The following is a 15,623-nucleotide window of genomic DNA, read 5'->3' on the forward strand; positions in this document are numbered from 1 at the left end:
TAAACACAACTCTTATTTTTCAGCAAAGCTCAGTGTTGTACACTCAAGATAAGGTTAAGAGGTTAATATTCCAGTGATGCGCAACTCATTTGAATTCATAATTATTAAAAGAAAAGCTCATCTGAAAGCACCTGGCAAAGTCTTTGCAATAAAAAAACTCTATGAACTGCTGGGGACTACACGGTGATGTGGTGGTTAGCACTGTTGCCTTGGATATACCCTGCCTTTTGCCCAGTGGCAGCTGGGCCAGCACCCCTGCGACTCTGAATTGGAACAAAAATGATAGAAATAGAAGGGATGGATGAACTGCTGGTTTACCTGAAAGGTGTTTCATCAATATTTATGTAGAAATAATCATTGATGAGGTACAGGGGTCTTTTCTGTTAGATAAAGAGAAAACTGTATTACAGTATAATCAGAGCTGTTATTCAATATCTTTTTTTAAATCATGTTTAGAACATTAAGACAGTCAAGATCAAATCTGAGATTGTCCTGTAGTCTCTCACTTCCAGACTGTGAAGTGGATCGAACAACTGGTTGAAATTTGATGTAGAGAGCCAACAAGGTATCTAAAAACCAAATTATTTTAGCAAAATGTGATAATGAAAGTTAGCTGAGAGCCTATAAAAGCAATCTTTTTTTTTTGCTCATGTTGCTGGAACAGCCATAAAATCAAGGTGCAATTGTTCCAAATTATCTCCAGGTTTAAACTCCAAGGTAGACTGACTCCTCTCAAAGCTGAATGGATCTTTATATGGCAGAGACAAATCGATGTGAAGTGATGGATCTTTTACCCCTTTATCTACAGATGCTCTGACGCTCAAGGTGATGCTGCCTCTTTCCCCTTTGACCATGGCTGTCCTCAGCTGTAAATACAGAAGTTAAACTTCAGCTTTAGGCTAGATTAATGTTTCTGCCTAAAAATACTCAAATGCAATTAGATACCATCTTCACACAAACAATCCTTAAATCAACAATAAGTCAGCATACAATGATGTTACAAATCCTAAAAAAAATGACTGTTTTGTCCGTTGCATCCAAAAATTCAACTGAAGAAAAGCAAAGAGTCTCCATTTCAGCTACAACAGTGCCAGACAACCTCACTATTTCAGCCATTTGTTGCTGCTGCTGTTTGATATTTAGCTGGTTATATATCAAAATAAGATTAATTAGTCTTCTGAAATTCTTTCTGTGTTTACCATCTCATCTGTATCTTCCCACTCCACCTCAGAAAGATCTACACTGTTGTAGTTTGGCTTCGGCTTCAATTTCTTTCCATCCTTGTACTGTAGGACAGAAGAAACACTGTTACTGAGTGTGTGTGTAGTGAAACGCTATAAAAATCTTCTTCCAAATTATTCATTTTTTTCCCTGAAACCTGATTTATAATGTAATGATATTACCCTCCCCATTTTCTTTGTAATGCCAATGGTGTCTTTTTGTCTACTTTATCAATGATGACCAAAGGGTGTTTTCATCTTACTGGTGCATGATGTGGTACCATAAAGCAAAACACTGTTGAAAGTTCAAAGCTCTGAGGTGCAGTTTCTTAGTAACAGGGCTCTCCAGGGCACTTTCAAGCCCAGAAAAGTACATAACAAAGGTTGGTGTTCTTCAAAATGAGTCGGAAGCACTTCCCTAGTGTTGCTTCAAAAGAACTGATGAGACCTCTGACTTTGAAATGCTCCAACAACCCTCTTCTCTTAAAATATGCCCTATAAAATATGTTTAAATGATTTGAAATTCAACCATGTTTGTTATATATTTTGAACTGTCAGGAGACAGAACTCACCAGCGGTCGGAGGTCAGGATGAGCCAGGATGTAACCATTGTTGTTGAGGAGGAAGGCGTAGCCATGTGCTCCCAACTAAATGAGGAGCAGAAAACAAAGAATATGTTTGTTCATTTTTTTGATAGAGAACTTTGCTGTGTCATTATTCAAGCTAAATATCAAACTGGAGCCGCTACAAAAATTTGAACTCACCATGTATCTGGGTGCCAGCTTCATCACCTCCATAAGTGGAATGTCGGTGCCAACCACACCAAGCAGGATTCCATGAGACAGCTGAAGACAGTGGCATTACAGTACTACTTTATCATACAGTTTGGATATCTAAAGTCAAGATGTCATCAATTTATGAAGTCCCATATTCTCTTTAATCTATTATTAATTTACCATTTTAGTTATTATTTGAATTACTTCAGTGTTCTCTGTTTTTTCTTCTTTGATAGTTTGAGATTACTGTATGACTGGGCCAATGAGAAATCTGTAGGGCCTGACAATTTGTTTAATCCTATTATACCTGAGAAATCAGATACTAATGTTTTTTTCTTACTTCTTTACATCTCCTAAAACAGTCAATGTTTAGACTGACTCTGTAAATTTGACTTTTACACCATTTATTCAGTATCTTTAGTTACAAATTCTATATTTGTGTTATTATTGAAGCAGATGCTTAAACGTTATAGCTGTTAGGGATTTTCTACAATCCATTAGCCAGTTCCTTTGACAGTGTACGAGTTACATTTAGTCATTCTGTTTCTTCCTTTTAGATAAGTATAACAACCCCACCAGTCCATAAGTTTCAGCCACTTCACCCGTTTATCCTTTACATGAAGGTGTTTGATGTGTTACGTTTAGCTACTCATTTGACCCTTTTTTGGTTTTTCAGTGATATTAATAGTTTTTACAGTAGTCTTAGTTAACTAATCTATTCATCTATTATTTTTTGTGATTTCACCCATTATGAAACTATAATAACAGGGGCATCAATACGTTTTCATCTTTCTGTAATACTGAAATAGAATTGGATCTGTCACCATTAATTTTTTTTAAAAAGTTGTCCACATTTTGAAAAACAGCAGAGGAAAAACAGCTGTAGGTTGATGGCAACAAAGGTATCTTTTGCTTTTGTTTTATCTTGTGTGCACAGTGATTTCTGGAATATGGTTACAAATTAATTCTTCAGTTTTGTTTGGGTTCCAGTTTGTAAGTGGACCTCAACAGAGACAAGTCATGCCTACTCAGAGAAAACTGTTGAGAATCCTAACAAAGAAAAAGAACATACTATACATGCGTTACAACATACTAAAACATTTATCGTGGAAGTACAAGAAAGTCTGTGAAGATGTACTTTCCATGAAATTGTTTGTTTAAATTAGTTTCTTTTGAACAGAGAATGCAAGTGACAAATTATTCAAATGGCATGCATGTAGCATTTTTTTCAACTTCAAAATACAACTGCCTGTTTGAAATTAATTTGCTTCCCTTTTTTATTAAGAGTCTTTACACTCTCAATCATAGGATTTTATCTTAGTGGGGTTTTAACTACAGTGCAAAATGTTTAAATGCTGACCCTATCTTTATTATTTCAGTTGTGTAGAAAAACATGAGCGGAAGGACTTTGGAAGTACACATCTTTAAATATATTGAACCCTTACATTTTCAAAAGCTCAGATGCAGTTTGGAGAATTAACATAATTTAAAAAAGGTATTTTGTAATAGTTTGTTGATAAACATTTTTCAACCTGCATGAAGCCCATTAATATCATCAAAGCATGTTTTTTCTTGGTTTCTAATACTTTGCCAGGCCTTTACTGCAGTTGTCAGTTTTTGTTTGCTGGTACTGTACCGTTAGTTGTGTCTTTAAGATGTGCTGCCTTATTGGACTACGATCAGATTTAATAATGAATACAGACCGACTTGGCCGTTGCACTTAAATTCTTTAACTTGAAGAGCTGCTGTAGCTTTTGCTACCTGTATGTGTTTTGAGTTGTTCTGCACCAGCTGTACCTTGAAGAGCAGTCAAACTAATTTTGCTGCATTTGGCTGAATCTGAGCAGACATATCACTGCAAGGTTTTGAAATCTTGCTTTGTGTTTCTGTCACATCAACATTAAACACAGGTGACTTAGGGTCACTGGAGGCTTTGAAGGCCCATGCATCTATACTTTTCACGTTTATTTGAGAATTTATTTTCATAATTTCTAAAGAATTTGCTTTCAATACTGTCTGTTTCTTTTTCTTTTGTTTTTTGATAAGTCTATCTACTTTCATCCGTCTTATTTTGAGGCTTGAAGATAATGTGCACCTAGTGGTGAACCCTCTCTTCTCATGAAGTGGTACACTTTGTGTCTCCTACCTTCCTCCATTGGCTTTTTTTTCCCGGAATATGCTAAACAAATGCTTTGACTACTTCTAATGTTCCCAGTGTCTCTAATAGACATAATCTCTTTTTGTTTTTTCTCCAGTCATGCTGCTCTACCTGAACTGATCTTCCAAGATGCCCCCTCACTGTCACTTGAACCATATTCATAGGCGGTTGTGGGGGTTTCCTATTACAATGTTCTCTGGCAATAATATGTTCACCTCCCTCCTTTCCTAGTGACTAAAGTGTCATTCATTGTGGGACTTTAAAGAGGATAAACATTATCTTGGGCCTTAGCCTTCTCTAATTCATATGCTATCAATTAATTTACTTTTGCTTCCTTCCAAGAGGAGTTTAAACAAACCTTCGACCATCCCCTTAGAGAAGGAAATGCTGCTAAGAGCCTACTAAACTTGGACAGAGAAATCAGTGTAGTGATCGAGTTAAGAACTATTGCCGTAGAGACTGATTGGCCGACTAACACCTTACAAGGAGTCTTCCTGAACTCCTTAAATGATCAAATGAAAGACCAGTTGCCTTCAAGAGATGAACGTTCCTCTTTTGTAGACCTGGTTTTCCTTTCTATTTGCATAGATAATCACCTCAGAGAAGGAAGCCTAGAAAGAAACCACAAATCCTGTCAGCCTGTTCCACACGTGGTTGGTTCGTGACGGACATCTCCCTCCGCCACCTTTGTCTCCGGTTACTTCCGCCCAGCCACACTCTTCAGACAGTTCTGAACCCATGCAGATTGGCAGAATACGGCTTACATCGGAGGAGAGGCTCAGGAGAATTGAGGCGGACAAGTGTATTTATTGTAGCACTAAAGGACACTTCTTAGCCTCTTGCCCAGTTTGGCCAAAAGTAAGAGCCCACTAGTAGAGGCAGGATTATGGGTGAGTGATGCAAGCAAACTCAGTTCTCCATGCTTAACCTTCCCGGTTGCACTGCAAATTGACAAAGTTTCTCAGAACCTCCAAGCACTAGTAGACTCTGGTGCAGAACAGAACCTGCTAGATGCTAGCTTAACTAATTGGCTCAACATCCTGTTGCAACCTTAAATCACCCCCATCTCTGTAACTGCTTTGAATGAACAAGCCCTTAACACCATCACCTACAAAACCCAGGCTCTATCTCTAGTAGTTTCAGGCAACCAACATGGACCAATTGAGTTTTACATTTTTCCTGTTCCTAACACCTCGCTCATCTTAGGTTATCCTTGGCTAGAGTTGCATAATCCCCACAACAATGCACAGATAGGAGAGTGGAGTGCTGGAGTCTCTTCTGTCTTTAACATTGTCTCAAGTCAGCCATCCCATATACCAGTTCAAGCCCCCTAAATGGTCCCAAAGTAGCCCAAGATCTTTCCTCTGTTCCATTACGACCTCCAAATGGTTTTCAATAAGGACAAGGTTCTCTCCCTTCCACCTCATCGACTGTACGACTGTTCCATAGACCTCCTCCCTAGGGCACCGCAACCCGCCAGCAGACTTTATAATCTTTCACATCCCAAGAGGCAGGCTATTCAGAAATATATTCCGGAGTCCTTAGTCGCTGGCATCATTCGCCCTTCCTCCTCCCTTGTTGGGGCTGTGTGTTTCTTTGTTGATAAAAAGGATAAGACCCTCAGACACTGCATTGATTTTCATATACTCAATCAAATCACCATTAAAAACAAGTATCCTCTACTGCTCATCTCTTCTGCTTTTGAGCCCATCCTTTGGCCCACTATATTGGATCTACACAATGCCTATTGGTTTCTCATATGCTGATCAGGAAAGGAGATGGGTGGAAAATGGCAATTAACACTCTGGGTAATTTCAAATACATTGTCATGCCGTTCGGCCACCAAACACACTTGTCTTTGTCTATCTTGATGATATCCTGATCTTTTCCAGCTCTCTAGAGGAACATAAACTCTACGTCAGGCAAGTGCTTCAGAGGCTGCTGGAGAACCAACTGTATGTTAAGGCAGAGAAATATGAATTCCACATCTCCTCCATCACGTTTCTCGGCCACATCTTCAAGGGTGGGCAGGGGAAGATTGACCCAGAAAAAATACAGGTTGCCGCCGACTGGCCAGTAGCCACACTGGCAAGTGACGGTTTTTGGGGTTTGCCAACTTCTATCGCCGCTTCATCCAAAACCATAATGGGATAGCTGAACCACTTCGGCCACAATTCACATCTGTTAATATCTTCCCACGGTCCAAAAACATGCATGTTAAGTTTATTGGTGACTCAAATTGTCCCTAGGAGTGAGTGTGAGAATGGATGTTTTTTTGTTTCCTTTCTGTCTATGTGGCCCTGTGATGGACTGGTGACCTGTCCATGGTGTACTCTGCCCCTCGCCCAATGACAGCAGGGATAGGCTCCAGCCCACCCGCGACCCTATATTGGATCAAGTGGTATTGAAAATGGATGGATGGCTGATGTGCTCCATTCCCAAGGACTACCATCCTCTCCATTATAGACTGGTTCTCTTCGTAGCTCTTGAGAAACTACCCACAGCTACTGAAACTGCAAATTTCTTATTCAAACATGTTTTCATACTCCGTGGTATCGCTGATGTGACCCAACCGTGGAAGACATTCTTTTCAGCCCTGGTTGCCAGAGTATGTTTTAGTTGCGGATATCATCCCCAAACCAACGGACAAACGGAGAGCTGCCCTCCATTGTGTCACCGCAGATAACCTGGATATCCTGCAGTGAACAACTTCCATCACCCCCGGCTCGACCATCATTACATCCATCTATTTTCTCTACCCGCTTAATCCAAATTATGGTCTCGGGGGTGTGCTATCAATCCCAGATGTCATTGGGTACGGTAAGACCCTGGACAGGTTGCCAGTCCATCACAGGGTTACACAGACACAAACAAGACAAACAACCATCCACACTCACTCCTACGGACAATTTAAAGACACCAGTTAACCTAACATGCTTGTTTTTGGACGGTGGGAGGAAGCTGGAGTACCCGGAAAGAACCCAAGCATACATGGGGAGAACATGCAAACTCCACACAGAAAGGCTCCAGGAATGCTCTTGCTGTGACGCAACGGTGCTAACCACCACACCACCGTGCAACCATCATTCCTCTTGAAAAATAAACCATTTTTACTCAAAGTGTTTCTGGTGTTCTGATTTAGATTCCACCTGGCATGGGCGCTTATAAGCATTCTTCTTTGAATTTGAATATGAATGTAAAAGCTGTGATTCTACAATTAAAACCCATATTCCTTGTTTTATTGAACTTTCAATATGCATTAGTAAACAGGTTAATAAAATTGTCCAGATCTGCCTGACCCAATTGTGTTTCTTCTTGCTAATATTGCCTCATAACACTTGCTGTATGAATCTTTGTAAAAACTTTGTATGTTACTGTAATGCACAAGCAAATAATAATCATATGTTTACAGCACAACTTGGGCTATTTGAACATGAATACTGCAAATATGCAAATACTAATATAAAGAACCCAACAAGGTTCTTTAAGGTGCTTAAAAAGAGATTGTAGGTTAAACATTAAGCTCATGCTAGCTCAATACATAGTGTAAAATTTTGGTTGTTTATATTTATATCTATCTACATAGATATCATATTTGTTAGGATGTTTTACTATGAAACAAAGAGCAATAAATATTACCATAGCTAACAAGTGTTTGCTCCCTCTCACAAAAATGGTGAAATATTTTGACAGAATGTTTATTCCAAGATTGATACCCATTAAAGTGACACTGACCGTCTCCTTCTTCTTGCTGAAGACTGGCATGGCCACTGATGTCATCAGCAGTAGACTCTGAGCCTTGGTGGTAAAGAGCTGAAAAGTAGCAGAATATTTAGCACACCTTGTAGTTATTCTCAGACATACATGTGTGAAATAAATGATCAAGAAAATTATTGATAAAGACAGACAATAAAAATGATGGAGCAACACTTCACAAGTGTAAGTGCACATACAGAGTTTTGTAGTTAAACACCAGGTGGTGGTGCAGGCCTGCTGCTAGCACTGAATTCATTTAAAAAAAAGTGATAGAGCTATTGTTGCAGTCATTTCAAGAGACACCAATGGATCCTAACATGACGATAATTTCAGCTCATTAAATTAGCCATTTTAACATTACAATGAATTAAAAAGGTTCTTTTTATGTGACTCGACTCCATATTGGAATGCATTACTTCATTTTGTGTCTCATAATGTCAGTATGTTCTAAATACATAGTTTCTCATGCGTTTCACTCTGGTTTTTAACACTAACTGCAAGTTAGAGTAGTGATACAAGGTTGCTCCTGTCATGTAGCAGGTGCAGCTGTAGTCAGAGGTCAGAATGTGGGTTTTACGTCTCTTTGGCAGCAGGTCTCTACACTGGATAAGGCACTTGTGGTCTAAAGCCTGACATGATAACATGTCCCTCGAGCAAAAAGTTTATGCCAATATTAAACATAGAGAAAAATAAGTTATCTTAAGGAGCTCCTGTCAATCTAAAAAGGAAATAACTTGATCTAAAACTACAAGTTCTTTGTGCCCTTGTTATTTACCTCATTTGTGTTGGGAAGCTGCCAGAGTGAAGGATGGGAAGGCCCAGAGGATCATGGGAGAAAGAGCCCAAAAATACAATGAGGAAACAGACAGATGAGCGTGAGGTGACAGGGATGATCAAGATGTGATTGAAAATGATGACCACTGTACAGTATGCTTATGGAAAGGCACAGATCACCCTAAAATGAAAATGTGGCAAAGGTATTCATAATTGAGATGTAGAAAATGCTTAAAAATTTCCATTGGGTTGTTTCTGATCATCTGATTTGTAAGCTTTCTGAACAGACAGTTCAGCTCACCACAGTGTCCATGTAGGCTTCTGTCCAGATGATGTCATGGTCGTGGTTAATGACCATTGGCCGGCTGAGCACATGCAGATACTCCATGACATTCTCCTGAACGTCGGCCAGTGTTGAAATATGCGTGTAATAACCTGGAAACAAACAAACATATTCTATGTGAGTGTATACAGGCACCAAACAAAAATCTACAAGCACACAGGACTGACCTTTATTGTTACAAGCAATCCATTTAGTGTTTTGAGAAAAGGTCATCTCTCTGCCAATCAGGTAGGTGAAGACTCGCACCTTAACAGAGGAATACACCCATTTACACTTATATGTATTTTATCTCTTGGTATCTGTTACGTTTTGGTCCTAAAAGTTTCATCATCCCATATAAAATGCAATACAGTCTTAGAAAAATACATCACTTGCACATCAGATCCATGAAAACTCAAGTAAGTGAGCTTCTCTTAGTATAAACAAATTCAATGATTAGTTTTACAATGAAAATCAAGTAATTAATCTTCTTAACATGGTCACATAATATTCTTTATAAACTAGAAAACATAATAGTGAAACAAGCAGTAAACACCATCAACATTTCCACCCTGGAGCAACAGTGGACCCATGACAGTCTCCAAGGGGGGCAGAGACAAGAGGCTCGGCTAATATGCATATCAACAAATCCCAGTTAAATGTCTCATCCTAGCCATTTTACAGCAGGATCATTTTCATGGAAAACAAGCAAATGTTTAAAGGTGTAAAATCATTGAACAGAGATCGGTTTTAGGGGTTGCATGTATGTCCAGAGAAAGATTTTCTGAAAATTAACTAGAAGAAGTGATTGAAAATGTTGAGCCAATAAAATTTGTGGCTCATAAGAATGGCTTTGATTTAACAGATATGGTTGCCTAAAGTCTCTTGTAGGCTTAAGTTGTTATTGGGAAACACATAGTTTTACCTGCTTTAGCCCCGGTCCTTACCCTGCGCTCAGGCCAGTTGAATTCCTCGAAGACAGACTCAAAGTCCTCCATTGCACCGTCAGTGATCAGCATGATGGCCTGGTTACACATACTGCCCTGACCATTTACTCTTGCCTGCTCACAAATATACATTTACAGAGCATTTATACATTGAATAAATATCACTATTCTTCAAAGTAGAATTCTTCAAATTCTTTCAAAGATTACATTTATTTGATCCTTTTTTAGAAGGTTTATAATTATAATTATAATTCACAAAGAGGCACACAAACCTCGTTTAGGATCTTGAAGGACTCTTTCATAGCGTTTTTGATTTTTGCTTCTCCTTTAACATGGAGCTCATCCACCAACAGCTTAAAGTGCTAAGAGAGGAAGTAAGAACAACGTTTCTTCCAACAGCAATAATTGTGTTGAAAACATTAATTCTACATTGGTCAGAAATTTAGATAGTAATCTTTCTTTGTACAAGATTTCAGATAAACTGGGCTGCCACCAAAATACAGAATTACATTAATTCTGTATTTTGAAAACTAATTTCTGCAATACAAGTTCAAACAGTGTAATAGTATGAAGAACACACTGCTGTGTTCAACCTTTGTCTCATGATCAATGTCAATGCCTCAATCCCTCTGAGAAAAAGACATTCTGGACATCAGAAACTCAGACTTGTCTGCACAAAGTACACTGTTCAAGCACACACTCAGAGGGCCAGCTTGAGTTGACATGGTTTCTGATATTACCTTAAGAAGAAGGTCAAGTAGTTGATCTAATGATCCCTCTGAGGGAATTCCTCTGTGTGTGTGTGTGTGTGTGTGTGTGTGTGCATATGTAATGAGACCTTAGATGGCTCCTCAGCTCCATAAGCCTCAATGAAGCAGATAATAGTCTTACCTCTCTGTTGTCTAAGTCAGCCTGCACTAGAGTTCCCCTGAAGCATGGCTCCACGTAGCGAACATAGTCAGTGTACTACAGACAGGAAGACAAGAGGGAATGCAAAGTTTCTTGAGAAAACAGTCACAAGTTCATACCCAACGACAAGTAATACAGCCTCGACTGTGGCACTTTGTATAGACTTTGGCAGGAATAGACTAGGAATATCCAGAGGTGATGGGTAATGTGTAGACGAGAGAAAAGGTGTGTTGGCTTGATATGGAGTAACCAGATACATATGCAACAGAAAAACATTTGTTGCTGTACTTTGTTCTACATTTTAGGTGCTGCCACAGTATAGCCCCAACTTAAACATCTTGGGGCTTTGTTAAAGAAACTACAGTACCATGTGAACCAAAAGTTCTTGTTTTTTTGTGTTGGGTTTCCACCCAAGTCCAGGTCTATGGAACAGGGTAGATTAACTTATAGACAGTTAAACAAAAAAAGTGATCTTAAACTGTATTAAGTCAAAATCTGCTTATGCTACATATTTCTATCTGGTTTGGGGTGTTTTTATTTGTGCCTCAGAACGAAACTGCTGTGAAACAATCATAAATAAACTTCTTAATTGATTTCTTATCAACTGGAACCATCTCTCCCTATTCATTCAGAAACAGAAAAGTAAAATGCTGGGACCACTCAACCAATCTGAACTGTTCAGTACTTCAAGCACAATCTCAACAGTTCATATTACAGAGTAATCTCAGAAGCTCCATATCTCAAACAGAGCTATCTATCTAAATATAAATCTAATTAAGAACCTGATTTTCTGCAGTCATAGTGGAAGGATGGAAGAGGCCTAAGAAAGGTTCACCCCAGGTCCTGTAAGGGTTTTCCGGTGGTCGAAACACAGCTAATGTCACATATCCACTTAAAAAGAGTGAAGGCATCAGCAAAACAAATTACAATATAACAGCTGGAAAATTGTGACACTATTGCTGCAAATACGAAGGTAAATTTACTTTAAATAAGAAAAAAAGAGAATGCCTGCTATGTTACTGCAGAAATTAATAATCCAATCAAAGAGTCCAGCTTTCTAACTGAAAGAAATTATCCAGAAGTGGCAGCCCTGGTAAGAGCTGTTCAAATTCTCTCTAAGCAAAGGAGTTCCAATGCTTCTCTATAGCTCACAGTTGAAGGTGGATGGGGGTTCCAAACCATTTCAGGGGAGGCTCAGATGGATGGAAGTGAAGAAATAGTACATATTGAATTACTTATCAAAGGGAGATCACATAGAGTGGAATAAATATGTAATATCTGATTAGAGGTACATTTCATAGGTAACTTTGTATCAAACGAATTTGATCTTAGTTATTTCCAAAGAGACAAAACAACCACAAACAGTCCAAACAATCACAGATCTGAAAATACTAACATTAAATTAAAAAACAACTAGAAAAAGCTGTTCCTGCGAAACAGCAGTGAGAATGCTTATTAGCTGAATGGGGACAGCTGACCATGCTCAAAAAGTTGAAAATAGTGAAAATTTAGCAGAAAACCAGTTGCTGAAATCTGGGTTGAAAGAATTTGAAGATTGAACATTTGAACATTGGAATGACTTGAACTTACTGGAAAAAAGGCAGAATTGATTAAATGTCTTATAAAAAAGTTACAAGACCTAGCAGAAAAAAAATGAAGGTTTAAAGAAGGAGATGTGAGATGAATTCTGTTCATAATGCAGAAAAATGTGAATGTTTAAGCCACCTGAAGCTAAATGAAGGCATAAAAGTACAGGAAAGAGAGGAAAAATGCTAAACTAAAAGGGAACAAGATCAGAAAGATGACAAACAATGCAGGAAAATGTGGATATTTAGCAGAAAATGATTTGCTGGAGTTTCAAAAGGCCTTAAATGTATGTTTGAAAAGACCTGGAGCAAGATGAAGGCAGAGAAGTACAGCAAAGAGAAGAAAAATGCAAAAAGGACTGGCAGTTGGAAGATGCTAAGATGATGAAAGAGGACTAAAATACCTACGTTTTGATGTATAATTTGTCTAGATCAGGCAGACATTTTGGACGTGAGAGGCATTTGTTCAAGAAACTTTTTTTAAAAGATTTTTAGAGTGGGGGTTAGAGTGTGAGCGACATGAGACGACCTCCTCTGGACACCTAAAACGTAAATTGCCGTTGTGTCAAAGCTGTATAAGCTATCGACAAGCCCTTTACCACAGTTAAAGTTGAGTCTTTCCTGTCACATATAAACTTTGAATGATGTCTCTGTGATACCGTATGGCTGAGTTATGAGCCCTATTTTCATGCATAAAGATCAAGAAGGAGCAAAAATGTTCATGTTTTTTAAACTGTCATATTTCAAAATTGGCTTAATATTTGAAAAGCTGAATCATTTGGTAATAGCTGAATGTCTTGTGAACATTTTAAAGTTTGAATGGTGTCTCTAGCTGAACGTATGCTCAACACGTTTTTGAAGAGTTGAAAGAAATTTCCATTCATTTGAATGAGGAAAAAAGTTGAATAGAAGTTGAATAGTTTAAAAAGTGTAAAAGATATCAACACCAAAAGTTAAAGCAGAAATCACCTAAACAAGCTGAACGTTTTGATACCAAAATTGTTGAAATCGGTGAAAGATTGCAGGAGTAGTTAAGCTCCAAAAAACGGCGGAATAATAATAATAAAGGGAAACAGGAAAACAATAGTGAGAATGCCTTAAAGCATTCTCACAATTACAAGGACACACAAAGCAACCGCCAGGGGACTAAACGACTACAAGGACATGCAAAATTACAATTTAACGCAAAATGAAAACAAAGACACTAAACAACCAAAAAATTACATGTGATTACTAGAGAGGCATAAAACATCCTCAACTGCTATGGTACTGTATATGCTAATAAGGAACAAAGATTCTCAAAATGACCACATGAACCAATTAAAAGTCCAAGAGACCAGAAAGACATTCAAAAAAGAAAAATCACAAAAGCAAACAAATAAGTAAACAATGAGACTCAAAACAACCGCTTGTCTTGACTTAAAAACTAATTAAGTGGGATATCTTTATCTTAGCTTTGTCTAAGGGGAGGCCAAGAATCCCTGAATTTGACAACCCGTGCATTAAGAAAAGTAACTTAAAAAACTCCTAAAGTAATTGTTAAGCATTTGTAGTTTTATTGTTACAGACCTACACCACAGCTTCATGTAAATGTGGTCCGATTCTCTTTGCAGAGTTGTCACCTTTTCCTAAGTCCTTACAATGACTTGAATTCCAATTGGCTTGAATTGGACTATATTATTTAAGTGCCTTGAGATGACATTTGTTATAATTTGGCGCTATATAGATAAAACTGAATTGAATTGAATTAAGGATTTGTCCTACCATCTTTCCTTAACCTTACTACGTTCCCAACAAAATGAAGGAAAAGAGCTTAGGAAAAGATGATAGGCGATAATTTTTTTAACAATTTGATCATACCCAATATAATAATGGTCAAGTCATTATTACTGCTATATAATCAAAACATGACTACATCTGGCTGTTTACAATTATGTACTTCATTAAATGAATGTACTGCGAGAGTATTTATGACGCATGTGAGAAACTTTTTGTTGCGTTTATGTTTATGTTTATGTTTATGTATTTAGCAGACGCTTTTATCCAAAGCGACTTACAAATGAAGATATAACAGGCTATATAAAAAGCTAACAATAAACTACATAGAAGGAACCCACTAGTTTGACTCTGTCAGAGGTGACAGAGTAGAGATAGGGTGCAGGCGTAGAAGGAAGTGCAGACAGATAAAGTGCAAAGATAGAGGGGGTAGGTAAGTACAAGGTAAGTGCTAGGATAGGATTTGTCTTCTACAAACTAAGAAACTGGCTCAGTTCTGGCTGTGCTGGCCCAAGTTTGAATCTCAACCTGTGTAATACTTTGCTGTGTCATTGCCTTCTTTTGCCTAATTTCCCTTCTCTGACCCACTGCTAAATGGAAGCCACTAGTACAAAGTACACAAACATTCCATCCTGCTTATATATCTGTTCTTGAGATGAAGATCAGCATAAACCACACAGCATATTGAAGAGTTGGAGAAGGACATCCTTGCTTGACTTTTTAATTTTCTAAGAAAATTGATTAGTTGAAAGGCAGCACATCTTAATATGCCCATCTCTCATCTTGAAAGCTAATCTGCTTTTCAACATAAGTTGCCATTGTCACACACCCTGGTAAGAAATGAAATAGTTTTGTGATACTTAAAATACAGACTTGAACCTAAAGTTTAATCAGAAAGTCTTTCCACGATGGTGACCATTTTTCATGAGAAAAAGCATTTAATTTCATGTATCTTACAGCAATGACGTTGACAAAGTCGTTCTCTCCCAATGTATCCAGGATGGTGTTGATGGTGTGTTTTGCAATAGTCATCTTCAACCCCTTCATACTCCCGCTGATGTCCACCATGATGATGATGTCCTTTGGAGATGTGGCTGCTTGGATGTACCTGCACAAAGGCATTGTGAAAGAGTCTGAGACCACATGTAGATTGACTTAAGCACAGAGAAACATACATTTTATTGATAGCACATATACACAGATATATAATAAATATATCAGACGAAATATACCTGACGCAGACGTTAACAAGTCTGCGTCAGGTGTTGGGGGACCAAGACATACTGATGGCAAGTGGGTTACTAGTTGTGGGTCAGTGGAACAGTAGTGGGCTACAGTGGTGGGCTACTGGAACAAGACATTCATGGGATAGAGTGGAGAATCTCTCACTGTTGGAATG

At 38.2% G+C, this 15,623-nt stretch overlaps 1 protein-coding gene across 1 annotated transcript in view; it reads right to left on the reverse strand.

Moving 5' to 3' along the window:
• The window catches only part of LOC140306497 (voltage-dependent calcium channel subunit alpha-2/delta-4-like), an 87,567-nt gene that overhangs the window by 43,769 nt on the left and 28,175 nt on the right, over positions 1 to 15,623 (reverse strand). Inside the window, exons 8-20 of the mRNA XM_072385111.1 lie at positions 15,182 to 15,332; positions 10,845 to 10,919; positions 10,226 to 10,315; positions 9,954 to 10,067; positions 9,195 to 9,273; positions 8,986 to 9,119; positions 8,686 to 8,703; positions 7,890 to 7,967; positions 1,985 to 2,065; positions 1,793 to 1,867; positions 1,200 to 1,286; positions 795 to 866; positions 319 to 380 (exon numbers count right to left, since the gene is read on the reverse strand). Coding sequence (XP_072241212.1) covers positions 319 to 380; positions 795 to 866; positions 1,200 to 1,286; positions 1,793 to 1,867; positions 1,985 to 2,065; positions 7,890 to 7,967; positions 8,686 to 8,703; positions 8,986 to 9,119; positions 9,195 to 9,273; positions 9,954 to 10,067; positions 10,226 to 10,315; positions 10,845 to 10,919; positions 15,182 to 15,332 — 1,116 coding nt within the window. The remainder of the gene's footprint in view (positions 1 to 318; positions 381 to 794; positions 867 to 1,199; positions 1,287 to 1,792; positions 1,868 to 1,984; positions 2,066 to 7,889; positions 7,968 to 8,685; positions 8,704 to 8,985; positions 9,120 to 9,194; positions 9,274 to 9,953; positions 10,068 to 10,225; positions 10,316 to 10,844; positions 10,920 to 15,181; positions 15,333 to 15,623) is intronic.

The sequence above is a fragment of the Leuresthes tenuis genome, unplaced genomic scaffold (genome assembly GCF_036924035.1).
Source record: "Leuresthes tenuis unplaced genomic scaffold, fLeuTen1.0.hap1 SCAF_5, whole genome shotgun sequence".
In the NCBI taxonomy this organism is placed as follows: Eukaryota; Metazoa; Chordata; class Actinopteri; order Atheriniformes; family Atherinopsidae; genus Leuresthes; species Leuresthes tenuis.